The sequence below is a fragment of the Typopeltis vanoorti genome, chromosome 9 (genome assembly GCF_054136105.1).
Source record: "Typopeltis vanoorti isolate ZY-2024b chromosome 9, IOZ_Tvanoo_1.0, whole genome shotgun sequence".
Taxonomy (NCBI): Eukaryota; Metazoa; Arthropoda; class Arachnida; order Uropygi; family Thelyphonidae; genus Typopeltis; species Typopeltis vanoorti.
Genome location: NC_143557.1, coordinates 54,244,433 through 54,261,640, shown reverse-complemented (window position 1 = coordinate 54,261,640; position 17,208 = coordinate 54,244,433). Strand labels below are relative to the sequence as shown.

General features: G+C 36.2%; 1 protein-coding gene across 1 annotated transcript in view; it reads left to right on the top strand.

The window, feature by feature from the left end:
* LOC150103053 (phospholipid-transporting ATPase ABCA1-like) overlaps window positions 1-17,208 on the top strand; it is an 859,669-nt gene that overhangs the window by 634,371 nt on the left and 208,090 nt on the right. Inside the window, exon 30 of the mRNA XM_090398068.1 lies at window positions 3,869-4,016. Within this exon, the coding sequence (XP_090254194.1) occupies window positions 3,869-4,016 (148 nt within the window). The remainder of the gene's footprint in view (window positions 1-3,868; window positions 4,017-17,208) is intronic.

Sequence of the window (17,208 nt, the reverse complement as noted above, 5' to 3'; positions counted from 1 at the left end):
AAGGACTCGCTGGATAGATTTTATCCAAAACCTTGTTTGGACACGTTTGAGAGTCCCACCAGAACACCTGAGCTTGGTGGCAGAGGATCATGACCATTGGAAGTTCCTTTTGCAAAAGGAACTTCCAATGGTCAAGCTCCCCACAACTCAATTAGGAAAGGTGGGACTTGAAGATGTATGTTTGTATGTATGTATGTATTATAGCAATCGCACAAACACATATACAGCTGATGTGACATTTATTCTTCAGATGGAAGGACCTAGGTTCAAATCCTGTTCAGGATGTGAGGAGCTTTTATAACACATTTATAATTATGAGATAAGAGTTTAAATGAACAACAAATGGTACATATAATTATGAATGTACCTCATCTTCCGTTCGAGCCCTTTCAGATCTTCCTGGAAACGAACAAATAAATTCTAAAATTGTATCCTGGACCTGATTATATCACTGTAATTTTTTATTAAAATTTATGAAAATATACCTAAAACAGTTCTTCTTTATTTTTTGATGTATCATAAATCAACTTATGATTAATTGTTGAGTTTTGTGTAAAATAAATTTGTATAAGCAGGACTAATCCGTAGGTAATGTTATACTGTAAAGCAGTTTTCATTAGTTTTTCATTTCCTGTTCATTTTATTCACACTTTATTAAAAAAAAACTTTTGTGGAAAGGCGCCGAACATTAATTGTACACAAGAAAAATGCTAGGCGCTGACGCTAACTATTCAGCCAACTAGGCCGGCTGAGTGAACGAATGTTGAAGTCTTTATAAGAGAAAATTATCTCACTGTTTTGTAAATAAGATAAAGAAAATCAGCCTTCACAAGTGAATAATCAAAACTTCAGAGTGGTATATGAATTTGAGAAGCAGTAATGGTAGTACCAAACAAAAGCACCAGATACATGGCAAGGAAATTTTGAGCCAGAGTGATCATAAAATGGGCAATTAACATTGAGTAATTTCTTTTGTGGAATTTTGGATCTAACAAATTAACATGCACCACATTTTTCTTATGGAAGGAATCATGTGGAATACTGTTTAGATATTTAAAATAGACAGCAGTTGTTATGGCTGCGGTTGAGGATGGGGGGAGTATTATTATTATATATATATATAACACTTCCAGGGAGTTCAAAGACTCATCGAAGGAGGGCACCTCCTCCACAACTCTCCATTGCAACTACCTTCATCATCTACACCAATACCATCTACCACCACCACTAGTATTTTCACAGACAATCACAAACATCCATGCCCACGGCGGGATTCGAACCCGCAGCCTTTTGGCTGGAGAACAGATACACTGACTACTCGGCCAACCAGGCCGGGTTTCTGTGATTAATAACAAATCAGCTTTTCATGTAAGCAGGGCACATCAGTGCAAGTTTGAATTAAGACCATGAATGTTTGGGAAAGCGTTGTAATATTTTAGGTGTTTTTATGATTTTTTTTGAGAGGTTTATTTTGTACCACACTGTGATTTTTGATAGTGTCTTTCATGGTGGGATGTCTGAAGGGAAGAAAGAGTTATGTAGCTGACTGCCACATGAGAATTGCCTGCTATACATGCATGATGTCAACACTGTTCACCATACACTGCCATACTGAAACTCTCTCTCTCTTTCTCTAGGTACAATGTTGCAGAGTGATTGATAGCAGGAGTATTCATTAGGTGGTTAGGAAGCCTTCTGACATATTACTATCAAGGTTGGTCTTTTACTAAAACTAAAGTACCACAACCCTTTATAAAAACAAGCCAAACCACAGTAAGGTGCAGTGTACTTTGCTGAAAGAGCCCATTTCTGACCCAGCTGAATTGCATCTCCTTACTAGATCTAAAACTATAAGAATAGAAGATAAAAAATAAAAAGAAAAATGGGGGGAAGGAAATTTCATTTAGCAGCTATCTGTATTTTGATGATAACATGAATTCTAATAAATTTTTACAACATAAATTGTTTGTATTCTGCCAGAGATATTTAAGTAATGACTTACTAATTTTTAATATGTAAATAGTGAGTAGTATATTTTTTTCCAGCCTGGCTGGCTGAGTGGTTAGCGTATCTGCTCTCCAGCCAAAAGGCTGCTGGTTCAAATCCTGCCATGGGCATCGATGTTTGTGAATGTCTATGGAAATACTAGTGGTGTTGGTCGCCGGTAGATGGTGTTGGTGTGGTTGCGGTCAGTTGGTGGATTGAGTGGTGAAGACAGGGCTGTAGAGCAGGTGCCCTCCCTCGATGAGTCTTTGGACTCCCTAGAGGCGTCAAAATAATAATAATAATATGAGATTAGTTGCCTCATAGATACCTGCAAATTGCGTATAGAGTGTATTGTGTATAGAGGGTAGTACAGTGGCTTAGAAAAGGAAGGCAATAAGTAGTCTGCCACAGTAGGGATCACAGTGATCTTTAATTCTTGCTGTTAGATTTATTTGTCAATGATATTTCATAAAATACCATAATAAAGAGCCTAAAAGACTTCATTTTGGCAGAGTTCAGTTATTGTATAAAGGATGTTATTTATCTGTTTATTTATTATGACTATGTTCGAATTTTCCAGGGAGCTCATGAGAATGTGATATTTAGCTTTGGTTTGTCCTACTTAAAAGACTGAAAAGACTGTTAAAAAAAAACTGACAATATGTCAGGTTTTTTTTTTTTTTTTTTTTTTTTTTTTTTTTTTTTTGTGCTTATATGAGCTCCTAGGTAAAGTTCAGTTCTTTTAAGTATACCATGGCAACACCAATGCCAATGGTTATATTCTCATAAGCTCTCTGAAAAGCCAATTTGAATTTGCTATAATAAATAATGGGTATATATAATATCCTTTATATAATAATGCTATTTCATCGCATTTTTTTTTTTTCTGTGAAGGACTAACTGGCAGTCATCATTAAACTCTGTATTCCTTATCCAATTGTTTGATGATGATGCAAAACGGTAGAAGGCACTATAATCAATAAAAATGATATATTAGATCCCACAATATTATTTAAAGAAACTAAGAGTATTGTCAATTTGCTGCATCAATGTGTAAAATTATGTACTTTGGAATGAAAGGCTTCTTTCCATGCTGTATTTTACATTAATGGAACTGGAATATATGATAGTGACAAGGCCAGAACTTAGGAGAAGGGAGATGTTTGGAGAACATGTTGTGTTGCAGAACTTGCCAAACAGCTCAGCTGATGTTGATGGGTTGTAAAGTTATTCTGATGTGGAAAACAAATTTTCAGTGCATGATAAGAAGGAAGAGAAGTAATAGTTACCTCTGGATGTGTGAGTGTACTTAGAAAGGGAATGAAGAGTTAATTATTTGCTCGGAGAGCAGCAAATGAATGAAATGAGTTGCAAAAGGCAATCATGAGTGTTTTGTCAGTGAATTAGTTAAAGGAGAGGTATTGTGTGAATGATGGTTATTGTGGTCCTTCCACAATGTCTTCAGACTCCATGGATATGCAGTAATAATAATAATAATAATATTCATTTTTTTGCTTATGATACAAAATTGGGGAGAATTAGAAAAAACAAGTGACGAAGCAAAGCCTGAATTTCAAAGAGCAAACACTTGCACTTTGAAATTCAGGTTTTATAGCATATAACATTTTATAACATTCATAGCACTGACAATAAGTTTTGTGGTAAGGTGACTTTCTTAATTTCTCCCATTAAAGAGCTGAAGAAGCTACCAAATTAGAGGTGCTGTGAAACTTATTGGCTAGTTAATTTTTATGGTACTATGAAAGTTTAATAAATAAAAGTTTAACTAGTATCAGTATCTTTTTAGTTGTAAAGTTACAATCAATTAATAATAAGTTTTAACATGAAAATTTTTATTAAACTACTTTTTTCTTTTTTTCAGTTTTGCAACAACACCACTAATGTACCTTATGGAAAAATTATTTAATGAAGCCAGTATTGCCTTCATGGTACTCTTCTGCACAAATCTTTTTATAGGAGTGAACATTATGATTGTTATATTTATCCTTACTATGTTTAGTCTTAATGAGGTAAGTTAAAAATATTCCATTAGATATATTGTGCATATTTAAAAAAAAGTTGAATTAGTTACATCAGGACTGTCCAAAACATGGCTACAGGCTGCATGCGGCCCATGGTGCAATTTTGTGTGGCCCGCCTGTGTATTGATTTTGTATTGATGTGGTATTGATTTTCACAAGCAAAAAAATAAAATAACAATTTGAACTGAATGCGTATTAGGTATTTTAATTCTATCACTAATCAATAATCTCAGTGTTGGTCATTTTATTTTGTGTTTTTACATCACTATATACCCACGTGTTTTTCATATATTAGATGTGTCAAAGAATCTTTCTTACACTGTTTTATTCTAATGTGCATACTCCAGGCAATCGTTGGAAATGTGAGTGCACAATTAGTGTTGTTCGTTTGTTGATCTATCGAGGTTGTGTCGCTGCTGCTCACTAAATTACTTGATACATATTAGATGCGGCCCTGAAATAAATCTTTTTTTTAATGCTGCCCTCATATTACCTAAGGTTGGACAGCCTTGACTTAGATAGTCATTTTATTAAAGCAGATCAGAGCAGTAAAGATATCCAGATGAAAAGATCTTGCTAAAATCTATTGATCTTAGACATGTTGATAGAGGATTACCGGAACGAAGAGTAATGCAATATCTGAGGAAGTATATGTGAATCATTTGGGTGTATGTGCTGGAGGGGGTGGTATTTCTCATGCATGTCATCTGAGATAGATGAGAAACACTTATCTGTCATATGTGAAGAGCAGAATGCAGGGAGATAAGTGAGGTAGATGACTGAGGAAGAAGAAGTGATTGCAAATGGACAGGGGGATTAATAGCAGTATGAGTAGTGGTGATAGCAAAAGATCAGAATAAGAAAACAGGTATGAAAGATGGACATGGAAACAAGGAACTTCATTTAGAAGAGGGAGATATGGCATCAAAAAAGCCTGGTGGTTATATGCATCTACTGCTTTTACAAGATGAGCTGTCCTGGATGGTCTCACAAGGAACAGCCATCTAGCAATCACTGTAAAGATAGATGGTAACACAGTAAGTATACTTTCTCCATGGTCTAGAGACAGGATCCAGGACATCCACTCACGATCACATCGATCCTATAACAACCCCAGTGCTAGATTTACGTATAAGCTAAAAAAGCTACAGCTTAGGGCTTCGCAATCTGCCGGGGCCTCAAATAAAAAAAATATAGAAATTGATAAAAATATATTCGTAGAAAAATAACTCAAATGAAGTCAGATATGTCGCAATGATAATTTCTAAATAATTTTAAATATACAAAATATAACAAAAGAAGTTTTTTTTCCTCTCAAAACGTATTAATTAAAATTTTTATCTTTAATACCTAAATAATTTTTAAAATCATCATCATCATCAAATTCCTGCCATGTATCCTCAAGGGGTGTACAGGATATGACAGTACTACATGAAAAAATTACATCATTACTAACTTCCTATCTACAATTTTCCTCCAAATCAGTCTGTTACTTGTCAAGACTCCAGCATTATCAGATCTTATATTTCTATCGTCTAAGGCACTTTGTACCGTATCAATCCACCTATATCTTGGTCTTCCTCTGGGTCGTTTTCCTGCCAACCTGGCAGAGAACACTTGTTTTGCTAATCTTTCCTCTCCCATTCTATTTAAGTGACCATACCATCTGAGATTAGCTCTGCTAACGCATTCCTGGATGCTGACAATGTCAAGTTCTTTCCTAATATCCTCATTTTTAATATGATATTGCCATTGATGCCATCTGTTCACGCCTCTAATCTTTCTCAGGACTCTCATATCTGCGGTCTCTAGTCTTTGGTCAAGTGTTTTACTTCTGACCCAGCTCTCAGATCCATAAGTTAAAATTGGTTTGAACACAGTTTTGTATACAGCTAATTTAGTGTTCCGACTAATTTCTTTCTTATTCCATACGAATTTATTCAATTGACTTCCCACGATACCAGCTTTGCTGATTCTGTTGTCTATTTCTATATTTAGTTTACCATCTTCAGTAAAAATTGTGCCCAAGTAGCTAAAATGTTTTACTTGTTCCACAGGTTCTCCATTCACAACACAGTTGACATTTTCAATGATTCTGCCTATTTTCATTGTCTTTGTCTTTTTATTGCTAACCTTCATACCATATCTATTACAACAGCTATTCAATTTAGTCAGAGAATCTTGCAGACTTGTAGCGGATTTATTTAGAAGTATAACATCATCCGCATAAAGCAAAGAGCTGACATTAACATCTCCAATTTTGATATCAGGTTTAATACCACATTCCTTCATAATGTGATCCATATAGATAATGAATAACAGAGGGGATAATGTACATCCTTGTCTCACACCAGATTTAACATTAAACCATCTTCCTGTACTTCCTTCAATTCTAACTGCTGACTCACAACTCAAATACAGACTAAGTATTGCTTGATATAATGCCCCATTGACACCATATAACTGCAGCGTATTGAATAGCTTCTCTCTTGGCACCTTGTCATATGCCTTTTCCAAATCAACAAAACTTAAATACAGATCTTTGTTATATTCCCATGCTTTCTCGACTATTTGTCGTAAAGTGAAGATCTGATCCTGACAGCCTCTATTTCGCCTGAATCCAGCTTGTTCTTCACCAAGCTTTTCTTCCACAGTTCTTCTCAACCGTTTCTCAAGTATACTTGCATAGATCTTGCCAGGAACACTCAGTAGGGAAATACCTCTGTAATTCTCACATTCAGTTTTATTTCCCTTTTTATATATGGGTACTATGAGAGCTCTACTCCAATCATCAGGAATTCATCCCTCTGTCCAGGCTTTCTGAACTATGCAGTGCAGCCACTGTAAGACTCTTATACCACCATACTTCAGCATTTCTGGTCGAATATCATCTACTCCTCCTGCCTTTCCACATTTCAAGCCTTTGATGGCTTTTTCTACTTCAAGTATGGATATGTATTCCTGACTGCATGCCTGGTCAGTGTTTTTTATCACTGTGCTGTCATCACTGCTTGTTTCATTTAGCAGTTTTTCAAAGTAATTACTCCATACTTCAAGGATATCTTTTTCTCCTGTTTTCATTTCACCTTTATCATCTCTAATTCCTTTTACAGCACTCTTTCCTCCATTCCTAAGCTTCTTCAACAACCTCCAGAATATTTTGCCACCTTCTTGATATTTATTTTCTATATTCTTGCCAAAGTCCTCCCATGACTTTTGTTTAGCTAGTTTTACACACTGTTTAGCTTTCTTACATTTGTCTCTGTATTCTGTAAGAGTAAAAGCTGACTTATTTGCCAGGAACTTTTGATATGCTTTCTTCTTTTCCTTCACTGCCTCTTTAACTTCCTGTGTCCACCAGGGAGTTCTGATTTTTTTATCTTTGCACACAACCTCACCACATGCCTCTCTGGCAGAATCAATCAATGTTTCCTTCAGAGTTTGCCACTGAATCTCCAAGGTTTGATTCCTGTTCTCAAACTCTTTCATTTTATTTTCAATAATATTTCTGTATTTTAGTCTACAGTTTCCATCTGAGAACTGCTCAACTTTTATTCGCTTTAAAACTTTCTTACATGTTATTCTTTTCAATATGAAATTCAATTTTATCCTGCTCAAGACTAAATAGTGATCACTTCCAATTTCAAATCCTCTGTACACTCTGGTGTCCTGCACCAGGGAGAAAACATCACTATCAACAATAACATAGTCAATGAGACTTTTCTTATTCCTAGCCTCTTCTCTCCATGTGAATTTGTGCACATTTTTATGTTGGAACATGGTGTTAGTAATAACCAGTCCATATCCTGAGCAGAAATCCAACAGATATTTGCCATTATTATTAGCTTTGCTCTTTTCTCCAAATTTTCCCAAAATATTTTTGTATGTCTCACAATCATTTCCTACTCTACTATTTAGATCCCCAACAAGGACCAACTTTTCCTTTTTCATTGTGTCAGTTGCTTTTTCTAAAGCCTCAAAAAATTCCTCCCTTTCTACCTTAGTAGAGCCTTCTGTGGGACCATAGGCACAAATAAGTCTCATTGTCCAGTTCCCCATTCGGATATTTGCCCACATTACTCTACTTGAGACTGACTGCCATTCAAGAAGATTAGCCTCGTATTTTGTGTTGAATACTATGGCTACTCCTTCTTTTCCTTGATTGTTATTGCCTGAATATAACATTTTGTATTTATTGCTCAGAAAGATCTCACCAGTTTTGGTCTTTTTTGTTTCAGTCACCCCTATTATGTCGATCTGGTACTTATCTAATTCCTCAGCTAACTCCATTTCTTTGCCATTCAGGCTTCTTACGTTGATAGTACCGATCTTTAACTCTGGTGATGTTGAGTTGGGGTTTGTTTTCAGATTTGTTCCAGTAGCTGTCTTTTCGCTGTTCGCCCTGGTTCCCTGGCAAAAACAACGGGGGCCTTGTTTAACCAGGCGACGCCCCAGCCGGCATGAAATTTTGTCATGTTGTACCATCATTTTTTATTTTGGTTTAACCAATAAGAATACAATTTGGTCGGCTAAATCCCAAATTGCCAGCCCATCCTCGTTCGTTCAGTATCAAAGTAGATACCCAACAGGGTGCACCACGAGAAGGTGAGGATTGGACATTAGGTCAGAAGCCCTGGTCGGTTCTCCGCATTCCTTTAAAGGCTATGTGGAGGTCTCCTCTCAGTTATACAGCTTTGACCCTTAAGCACCCCTTTTTAAAATCATTATTTAGAAAATGTTTGTAATCTTTTATTTTCTAGCATTTACTTCTGCTATTCCATTTCCAACCATACAATGAAGCGAACATTTGTAAGCGGATACCAGAAAATAAAAGGAAAGCAGCAGCTTGAAGACGAATTCAAAAAAAATCAATAAAACTTGATATATATTTCACCACAGCAACGAAAGATGATCCACAGACCCAGGGAGAGCAGCCAATTCCAAAACAACAGCCTATTGTCTCTGAGATCATAGAGTCTGGAATCTCAGCTGATAGAAATATTGTAACTGATCCCAGTGTGAGCGTTGCTGCTGTTGGAGAACCGACATCTACAGTTGAAACAAAAAAATTGACGAAACTCAGTGATATTGGTCAATGGGGTGTCCTCACACAGGATGAACTCTCATACTGGATCTTAAAAGGTCCATCAGAGTGTCAGCACTGGAACAGCCCATTTGAAAACTCTAAGCATTCATTCAAAAATCAGGTTAGATATTGTTCAAAAGGTCTTTTTCGGAATAGGAAGGTTAATGGTGATGTATACGATCGGGAATGGCTTTGGTACTCACCAACAACAGGTTGTATTTATTGCTTTGTCTGCAAACTGTTTTCAACATCAACTGCAGCACTAGCTTCTGATGGATTTTCTGACTGGCGAAATCCCATTGCAATTCAAAGTCATGAATGAACACTCTGAAGATCATAGAAGAGCTTTGCTTACATACTTGACAAGAAAGCGTGGTCAAACCTTAGACTCGGGACTAGCAAAACAAATAAAAGAAGAACAGCTTTATTGGAGGAATGTGCTTGAGTGTGTTGTTGCAGTGATATGCACATTAGCAGAACGTGGTCTGGCTTTTAGGGGAGACAATGAAACTTTTGAATCGCGAAATAATGGCAACTACCTTGGTTTGTTAGAATTGATTGCAGTAAACGTTTTTGTTGTTGTTAAGAAAGATACACTTTCTTTTCATCTTCTACAAAGAGGTGGTCTGTGATGTTATCTTTCTTGAAAACAGACTCAGATACCAGAGAACTGAAAAGACTGTCTGACACTAGTTGGGAAGCAAGTCAAAGCAGTGTGCCATAAATTTGAGTTATAAGCCCATCATAGATGCTCTAAGTCACATTTATGATGATAAGAATGAAAAGGGAGGTACAAGACTAGAAGCTGGTACTCTTCTGGAAAAAATGGAGGAATTAGAGTTTGTTTTTATGCTACATTTATGGAATAATTTGCTGCCAGAGTTTCACAAAACCAGTATGGCTCTCCAGTATCCAAAGATTGCACTTACCACCTGTGCAAATCTGTACAAATCACTTTCTCACTATATTAAAAACATTTGAGAAAATTTTGATGATTTTGAAGAAGTTAAATCTAGATAAACTGGTGTAGAATATAAGTCTACAGTAAAAAGAAAGAGGATGAGAAACAAACAAGCCAATGATGGAGCTGCACCTGATGCTAATGAACAGCTTTCTCCAAGAGACAAATTTTGAGTGAAATCTTTCATTCATATCATAGACATCCTTGAGGCAAATTTAATGAGAAAAGCAACAGTCTACAATTATGTTGCAAATAAATTTTCATTTTTAGTTGATTTAGAAGTTTCAGAAGTACAGCTATGAAAAGTGGTAGATACATTAATAAAAGAGTATCCACACGATGTTGATATTAATCTCATGAGTGAACTGAGGCACTTCCATGAATGAGTATGTCAAGCAGAATTATCCTGAAAAAGAACATTTTCAACACAAAGATTTGTATCAAATCATCTTTAAAAACAAGATTGAGTTAGTTTTCCCTAATGTGGAAGCAATATTATGACTATTCCTGTGTTTAATGGTAACAAATTGTTCAGGAGAAAGATCATTTTCACAGCTAAAGAGAATAAAAAATGAACTGAGAGCAACTATGTCTCAAGAAATATTGTCTGCACTTAGCATCATGTGTATAGAAAGCAATAAGTTACGTAGCATATCTTTTGATGACATAATTAATGATTTTGCTTTTGGGAAATCAAGAAAAAAAATGTTTTAAGTTACATCTTAGAGCCTTTTAGAGGATTATATAATATAATTATTTCTATTAAATTATAACAATTTATCCACTCCATATTTTCAATATTAATTTAATTTTTCCTTTTTATTTTCCTATTTTAATTTAAAACTTTCTGTTCTATAAGCCTTATTTGTCATTTTTAAAACCCTTTAATTATATAATTATTTCTGTGATTTTGTAAACGCATACTTTATTATTTTTTTAATAAAAATTAAAAGACAATATATTTTCATATATTAAAAAGGCATATATATTTTAAATTTTTCTGAGACCAGCTGATGTAATTTAAAACAGTAGGAGACCTCTGGGTTTTGTATAGCTTAGGGCCTCAGCAAGTCTAAATCCAGCCCTGAACAATCCCTTACTAACTTGTAAGTCTCTATCACATCTCCCCTCTTCCTCCTGCCCACCAGACTCTGCAAATTGCATCTTCTCAATCTTTCCTCATACTCGACATTCCAGAGATCAGATACTACCTTAGTCAGTCACCTCTTGGACCCTTTCCAACATCTTTTCATCCTTTTGAAACCAGGTGATCAAATCTGTGCACAGTAGTCCATGTGTGGGCTAATCAAAGCCTTATACAATGGAACAAGAATCTCCTTACTTCAACAAGTCAGTGTCTCTGCATCATTCCCAGAATTTGTTGTGTTGTCCTCACAATTTTGCCAATGTGTCCTCTAAATTTTAGATCCTTATCCACCATCACCCAAGGATCTCTTATTTTCTCCACCTCTAACAATATATCCCTATCAAGCATAAATTCTACATTCCCATTTTTGTTTCCCGAAATTTAAATCTTTACATTCTGCAACATTGACCTGACATCCCCAGTCATGTGCAGATTCATTCACTCTATTCAAATCTTTTTATAAAGCCACAACATCTTCTTTACTGTTTATAGTTCATCTCAACTTTGCATCAGCTGGAAACAACTGAATATCCCCATTCAAATCCTCACCAATATCATTAATGTACAGGTTAAACAGCAATGGCCCTAAAACAGACCTCTGAGGCACACCATTAGTGACTTTCCTCTTACAGGGTATTGCCCCCCCCCCCTCATACACAACTTGCTGATACCTATCAGATAGCCAGTCTCTGATCCAATTCACTAATCTAATATCCAACCACATATGCTCTAGTTTGACTATCAACTTATTATACGGTTATTTATCAAAAGCCTTTGCAAAATCTAAGTATACTACTGTGTATCCCATTCCCCTGTCCAATAAAGCAGTCTTCTTATTGTAATAAGTAAGTAGATTACTAAAGCATGGTCTTCCCCTAGCAAATCCATGCTGTCCATCAAAGATAACACTATTGTTGTCAACCCATTTCTGGATCCTGGTTCTCACCAGCCTCTCCAACACTTTAACCACAATATCTGACATACAGATAGGCCTATAATTTGATGCTTGCGTTCTATCACCTCCCTTATGAAGTGACACAATCTAGCCCTCCTTCCACTCCTTTGAAACTCGACTCACTGCAAGACTCATATTAAACAAATATGTCAAGGCAGAAGCCAACTCCCTTGCACATTCCTTCAAATTACATGGTGATATATTACCAAGTCTCACAGTCTTATTAACATCAATTCTCCATATACCTCTTACTTACTGACAATCAGTCTCTCCTCCTCTTGATCATCTATTCTGAAACACCCCAAGATGTCACATTCACAAGAATGAAAGACCTTTATGAATTGCTCATTAAATATCTGAAATATATCTGCTGCAGCAGTTATGCTATACCATTTTCTCCAATCAGTGTCATCCTACTATAATCATGACTTTTTTTTTTTTGTCTACATATCAAACAAACCACTGAGGATTTTTTTGGCCACATTAGCCTAATGGCTGTTTATTCTGCACTTTTTTTACCCTTACCAACCAAGTCGCCCCTCTTACCTTTTCCTCGAACTTTTCATGGGATTGGTTATTAACACTCATCTTATGTTGCCTCCATAATGCCTTTTTCCACTGTATCACATGCTTAATTTCTTCATTCATCTATTTTACACCTAGCTTATTTAACCTTCTGAATCTTGGAATACATCATTCTGCTAGACAGCTCTTGAATATTATCCAAGCAGCACTGATCTCCTTTCCACCCAAATCCTGATTCCATGCTACAGCTAGAAGCTGTTTTCAAGGCTTATCATACTTACCAACCTTGTAGTTCAACATATACCCTTTCCTCACAGATGTCCTCACACGCCTAGCAACCATTCAAGTAATCACTTCACTGTCACTCTCACTAACTGGAGCGGGATTTGACACCTCATTTATAATTACATCCTCTGATGAGATGAAAAAATCCAAGTCTCTCAATTCTTGTGAGCCCTCTGTTACAGATTTGGTCGCCAGGTTTTCAGAAGGATGAAGAGATGTTGGAAAGGGTCCAAAGGCGACTGACTAAGGTAGTTTCTGACCTCTGGAATGTTGAGTATGAGGAAAGATTGAGAAGATGTAATTTGCAGAGTCTGGTGGAGAGGAGGAAGAGGGGAGATATGATAGAGACCTGCAAGTTGGTAAGGGGTTGTTATAAGATCAATAGTGGAGAAGTTCTACAGAGAATAATGGGAGATCAGGAGAAAACCAGAGGTCATCCCTGGAAACTGTATAAAGAGGGTGTGAGTAGGGGAGTGAGAGGCAGGTTTTTTTCATGCAGAGTTGTGAATGATTGGAATGCCTTGCCTGAGAGTGTGGTGTCTACAAGGAGTTTGAGTGTGTTTAAGACACGGTATGATGAGATGTATGTGTGATAAAAGGACCTCCCAGATGAGTCTTTGACTCCATGAGGTCTTGGGGTAATAATAATAATAATACTGCATGAGGTTGTCCCTCAAAAATTCGAGAAGCTCATTTTCTTTACTTCCAGTTGCTATCTCATCATCCCAGTCTATATTGCCATAATTAAAATGGTCACCCTCTTCTTATTTGCTTGGCAAATTTGATTAGACATTTCATGGTCACTACCATCCACATTACAAATCTATAACAACATCTCTCTATATATTTCATTCTATTCACCTTTATCTCATATACCTTACTTCCTCAAATCTACTACCACTATTTCTCCCTTGCATCTCTACCTTGTATGGTCATAACTCTTTTCTATCATCAATAGCACTCCCCCTTCCTTTCTACCTCCGTGAAACACTTCATAACCCGTCTTCTCTATTCCTGTCAGGATTTCATCCTCATCCAACCATGTCTACTTATACCGACAATTCTTGGGTGAACAGACTCAATTAATGCAATCATTTCATTTGCCTCGTTTCTTACACTTCTAGCATTTATACAAACATAGCAGCTCATTCCTGGATCTATAGCAAGTTCCACTGATACCACTTATTAGATGTGACTTCTCCATGCTAACCTCAAGCCATTTCCTTTGCTCCTTATTCATCTTAGAACCTTTTTCAAATCCAGCTTTTCTCTTGATTCCAGGTCATCTGCTTCCCTTTTTGTCCACACAAGCATTCACATCTCTTGATGCATCAATCTTTCTCATGCTGTGTTCTCTGTCCATGCAGATCCTCCCCATTTCGCTGTTTGTCTTGCACACACTTGTTCTCTCATTCTCTATACTCATGTTACTCACTTCTTCATTTATAGCCACTTCATTCATACTCTCCTGCTCTTTCACATTGCTTCTTACTTGATTGCATTCATTCTCTACACTCACTTCTCTAACTTCCAGCAGCAATATCTCCAAGTGACTCCCACCAAAACCATTCAAATCCATCACTTTTATACAGTTCAGTTCATTCTTCAGACTTATTCCACACATTAATAAACTGAACTCCTTTCTCCTCATACATTTCCTCTAACATATCCTTCACAATCTTCACTCTCTACCTCATTTCATCACCATCATACTTGGACAATGCACTGACCACCTTTCCTCTCACACTATTATATTTATCTGTCTCAACAACCTCCTGATATTCAATCTGATGTGTTTTTTTGTTCCCAGTCAAATCATTTATCCCTATCACCACTACCAACTCTTTTGCTCACTTACTTCTCAAATCCAATGCCTCATTCACTCTATTCATTCTACCTCCAGGAAAATAAACCTCGGGCATCCTTTCATCCACCACACCTCTAATAATTAATTCTCCACCCAACGCCACTTATGTGTCTTTCGTTACCTCTTTCATACCAGTATTATTCGTTTTCATCATTTTCACTCTTCCATACATATCTCGCATTTTCTTAACTTTACGCCACATCCATTTCATCTCCTGCCTCATCTCAACTACTCAACTTTCAAATCTTGCATCACATTTTCGCCCTCATTCACTCTGTCAGTTGTTAATTGCACTCTGTTTTTCAACTTCCTCTACATTCATATCACTTTCATCTTTCTTACCATTGATTGTTAAGTTTATTAAATTGCTCATTTGCTTTTTTAAAACTTTTTTTACTATTTTTTCGCTGTTCTTTTATACTATCTCTCTTTTCTATGAGATGACCACTCATCCTCCTTGTAGCATTCTTGCTAATAATGCTCAGTTACCAATACATTACCACTCATCGAGTCCTCATTCAGCTCACACCAGTTATTATACTAAACTCTAAGTTTAACGATTCATTAAACAAACAAGCCCATACACTAAAAACACTACAAGCGCACAAAGTTTACAGCAACTCTTACTCATAAACACACACTTATTTACAATTAATAATTAAAATTAATTATTCAAAAAACTTATCTGAAACAGGAGCCTTCTTTACACACAATTACTTCTCATCTCAACACTAGCAACATGCTTTTTTTCATGTCACATTTCTTATAGCAGTTATTCAATTTAGTCAAGAAATCCTGGAAACACATACTGGATTTATTTAAAAAAAATTTAAATCATCTTCATCAATAAAGAGGCAAGATTAACATCTGCATTTTAGATATCATGTTTAATGCCACTTTCAATCATAATGTGATCCATATAGATGATGAATAACAGAAGATAATGTGCATCTTTCTGTCACACCCAATTTTACATCAAACAATCTTTTTGTACCTCTTTTTTATTTCTAACAGCTGACTAGCAAGTTAAATATGAATTGTGTATCGCTCAGTACAATATCCCATTTATACCATATAATTGTAGTGTTTTGAACAGCTTTTCTCTTGGAACCTTGTCACATGCTTTTTCCATAACTACAAAATACAGAATTTTGTTATATTCCCACAATTTCTCAGCTATCTGTATCAATAATGCAAAAAGTTAATTATAAATAATTATAACTGAATGTTATTTTTAATCCTTTCTCAGTGCTTTTTTACTCCATGAGAGTTGTGAAGGAGTGGAATGGATTGCCAGAGTGAGTTGTTAGTGATTTGTCTGTTAATGAGTTCAAGGTGAGGTATGATAGATTGTGGGATAGTTTGGGTTTCCCATGATGAGTCTTTGGACTCCATGAAGGTGCCTGTACAATAATAATAATAATAATAAATAAGATGCTAACATGAGTTAGAATTTGTACTCCCTGAAAACGTCTCTGTAATGATTCCCTTCCAGCACCTAAGCCTTAACACAAGAACCACTCAGTCAATCAGGGCAGCAAATTTTCTTCCTTCACTGGGAATCAAACTCAGGCTGCCTGTGAAAGAACAGGAATCCTAACCACTAGACTATATAGGATTGCATCTGAGAATAATGAAAATGATTTTCTTGAGTTATTTTTGAGGCCATCTATTTTGAAAATATGTAATGGAGGGCAGATAACAATCAAGAGACATAGTTGTGATCATATTTTCCAAGACTACTGTTTTCATTCTTCAGATACAGAATACCTGTTATGACTTTGTTACAGAAATAATCCTTATTAGAATGGAAAAATTTCACTTCTCACTCTGTTCAAACTCTCCAATCCATGTATAAATCATGGCTCTTCAAAACATGTATCAGGGCTGTCCAAGAAATGCAAACAAACTTTCAAAAGTGACTTGAGACCAAAACACCAGCTTCATACACTGTTGTCCACAGCACTTGTAAAACTACCATTAAAAGGGCAAAGTCTGAATTCAACAAGGATAAATGTAGAAAACTTGCTGCTTGTGCCACTGTCAGTTGTACCTTCTGGTCCCTTGCTAAAACCATCGGGCACAACTTTTGTCCATCTGTGCTTCCTCCTTTCACTCCCTAATAGTAGCATTGTAACATCACATAAAGATAAGGCTGATGTCTTGGCTTCATTTTTCTCTTCCAACTTCTACAATGATGACAATGGCAAATTACTTTCCTCTTTGCCTAGAACATTGCATCTCATGCCTCCTGACCTTCACTAGAAAGACATCAGAAGAATCTTGAATAATTTGGATAGCACAATGGCAGCCAATCCTGATGGAATCCCACCCTTTGTGCTCAAGAGATGTGC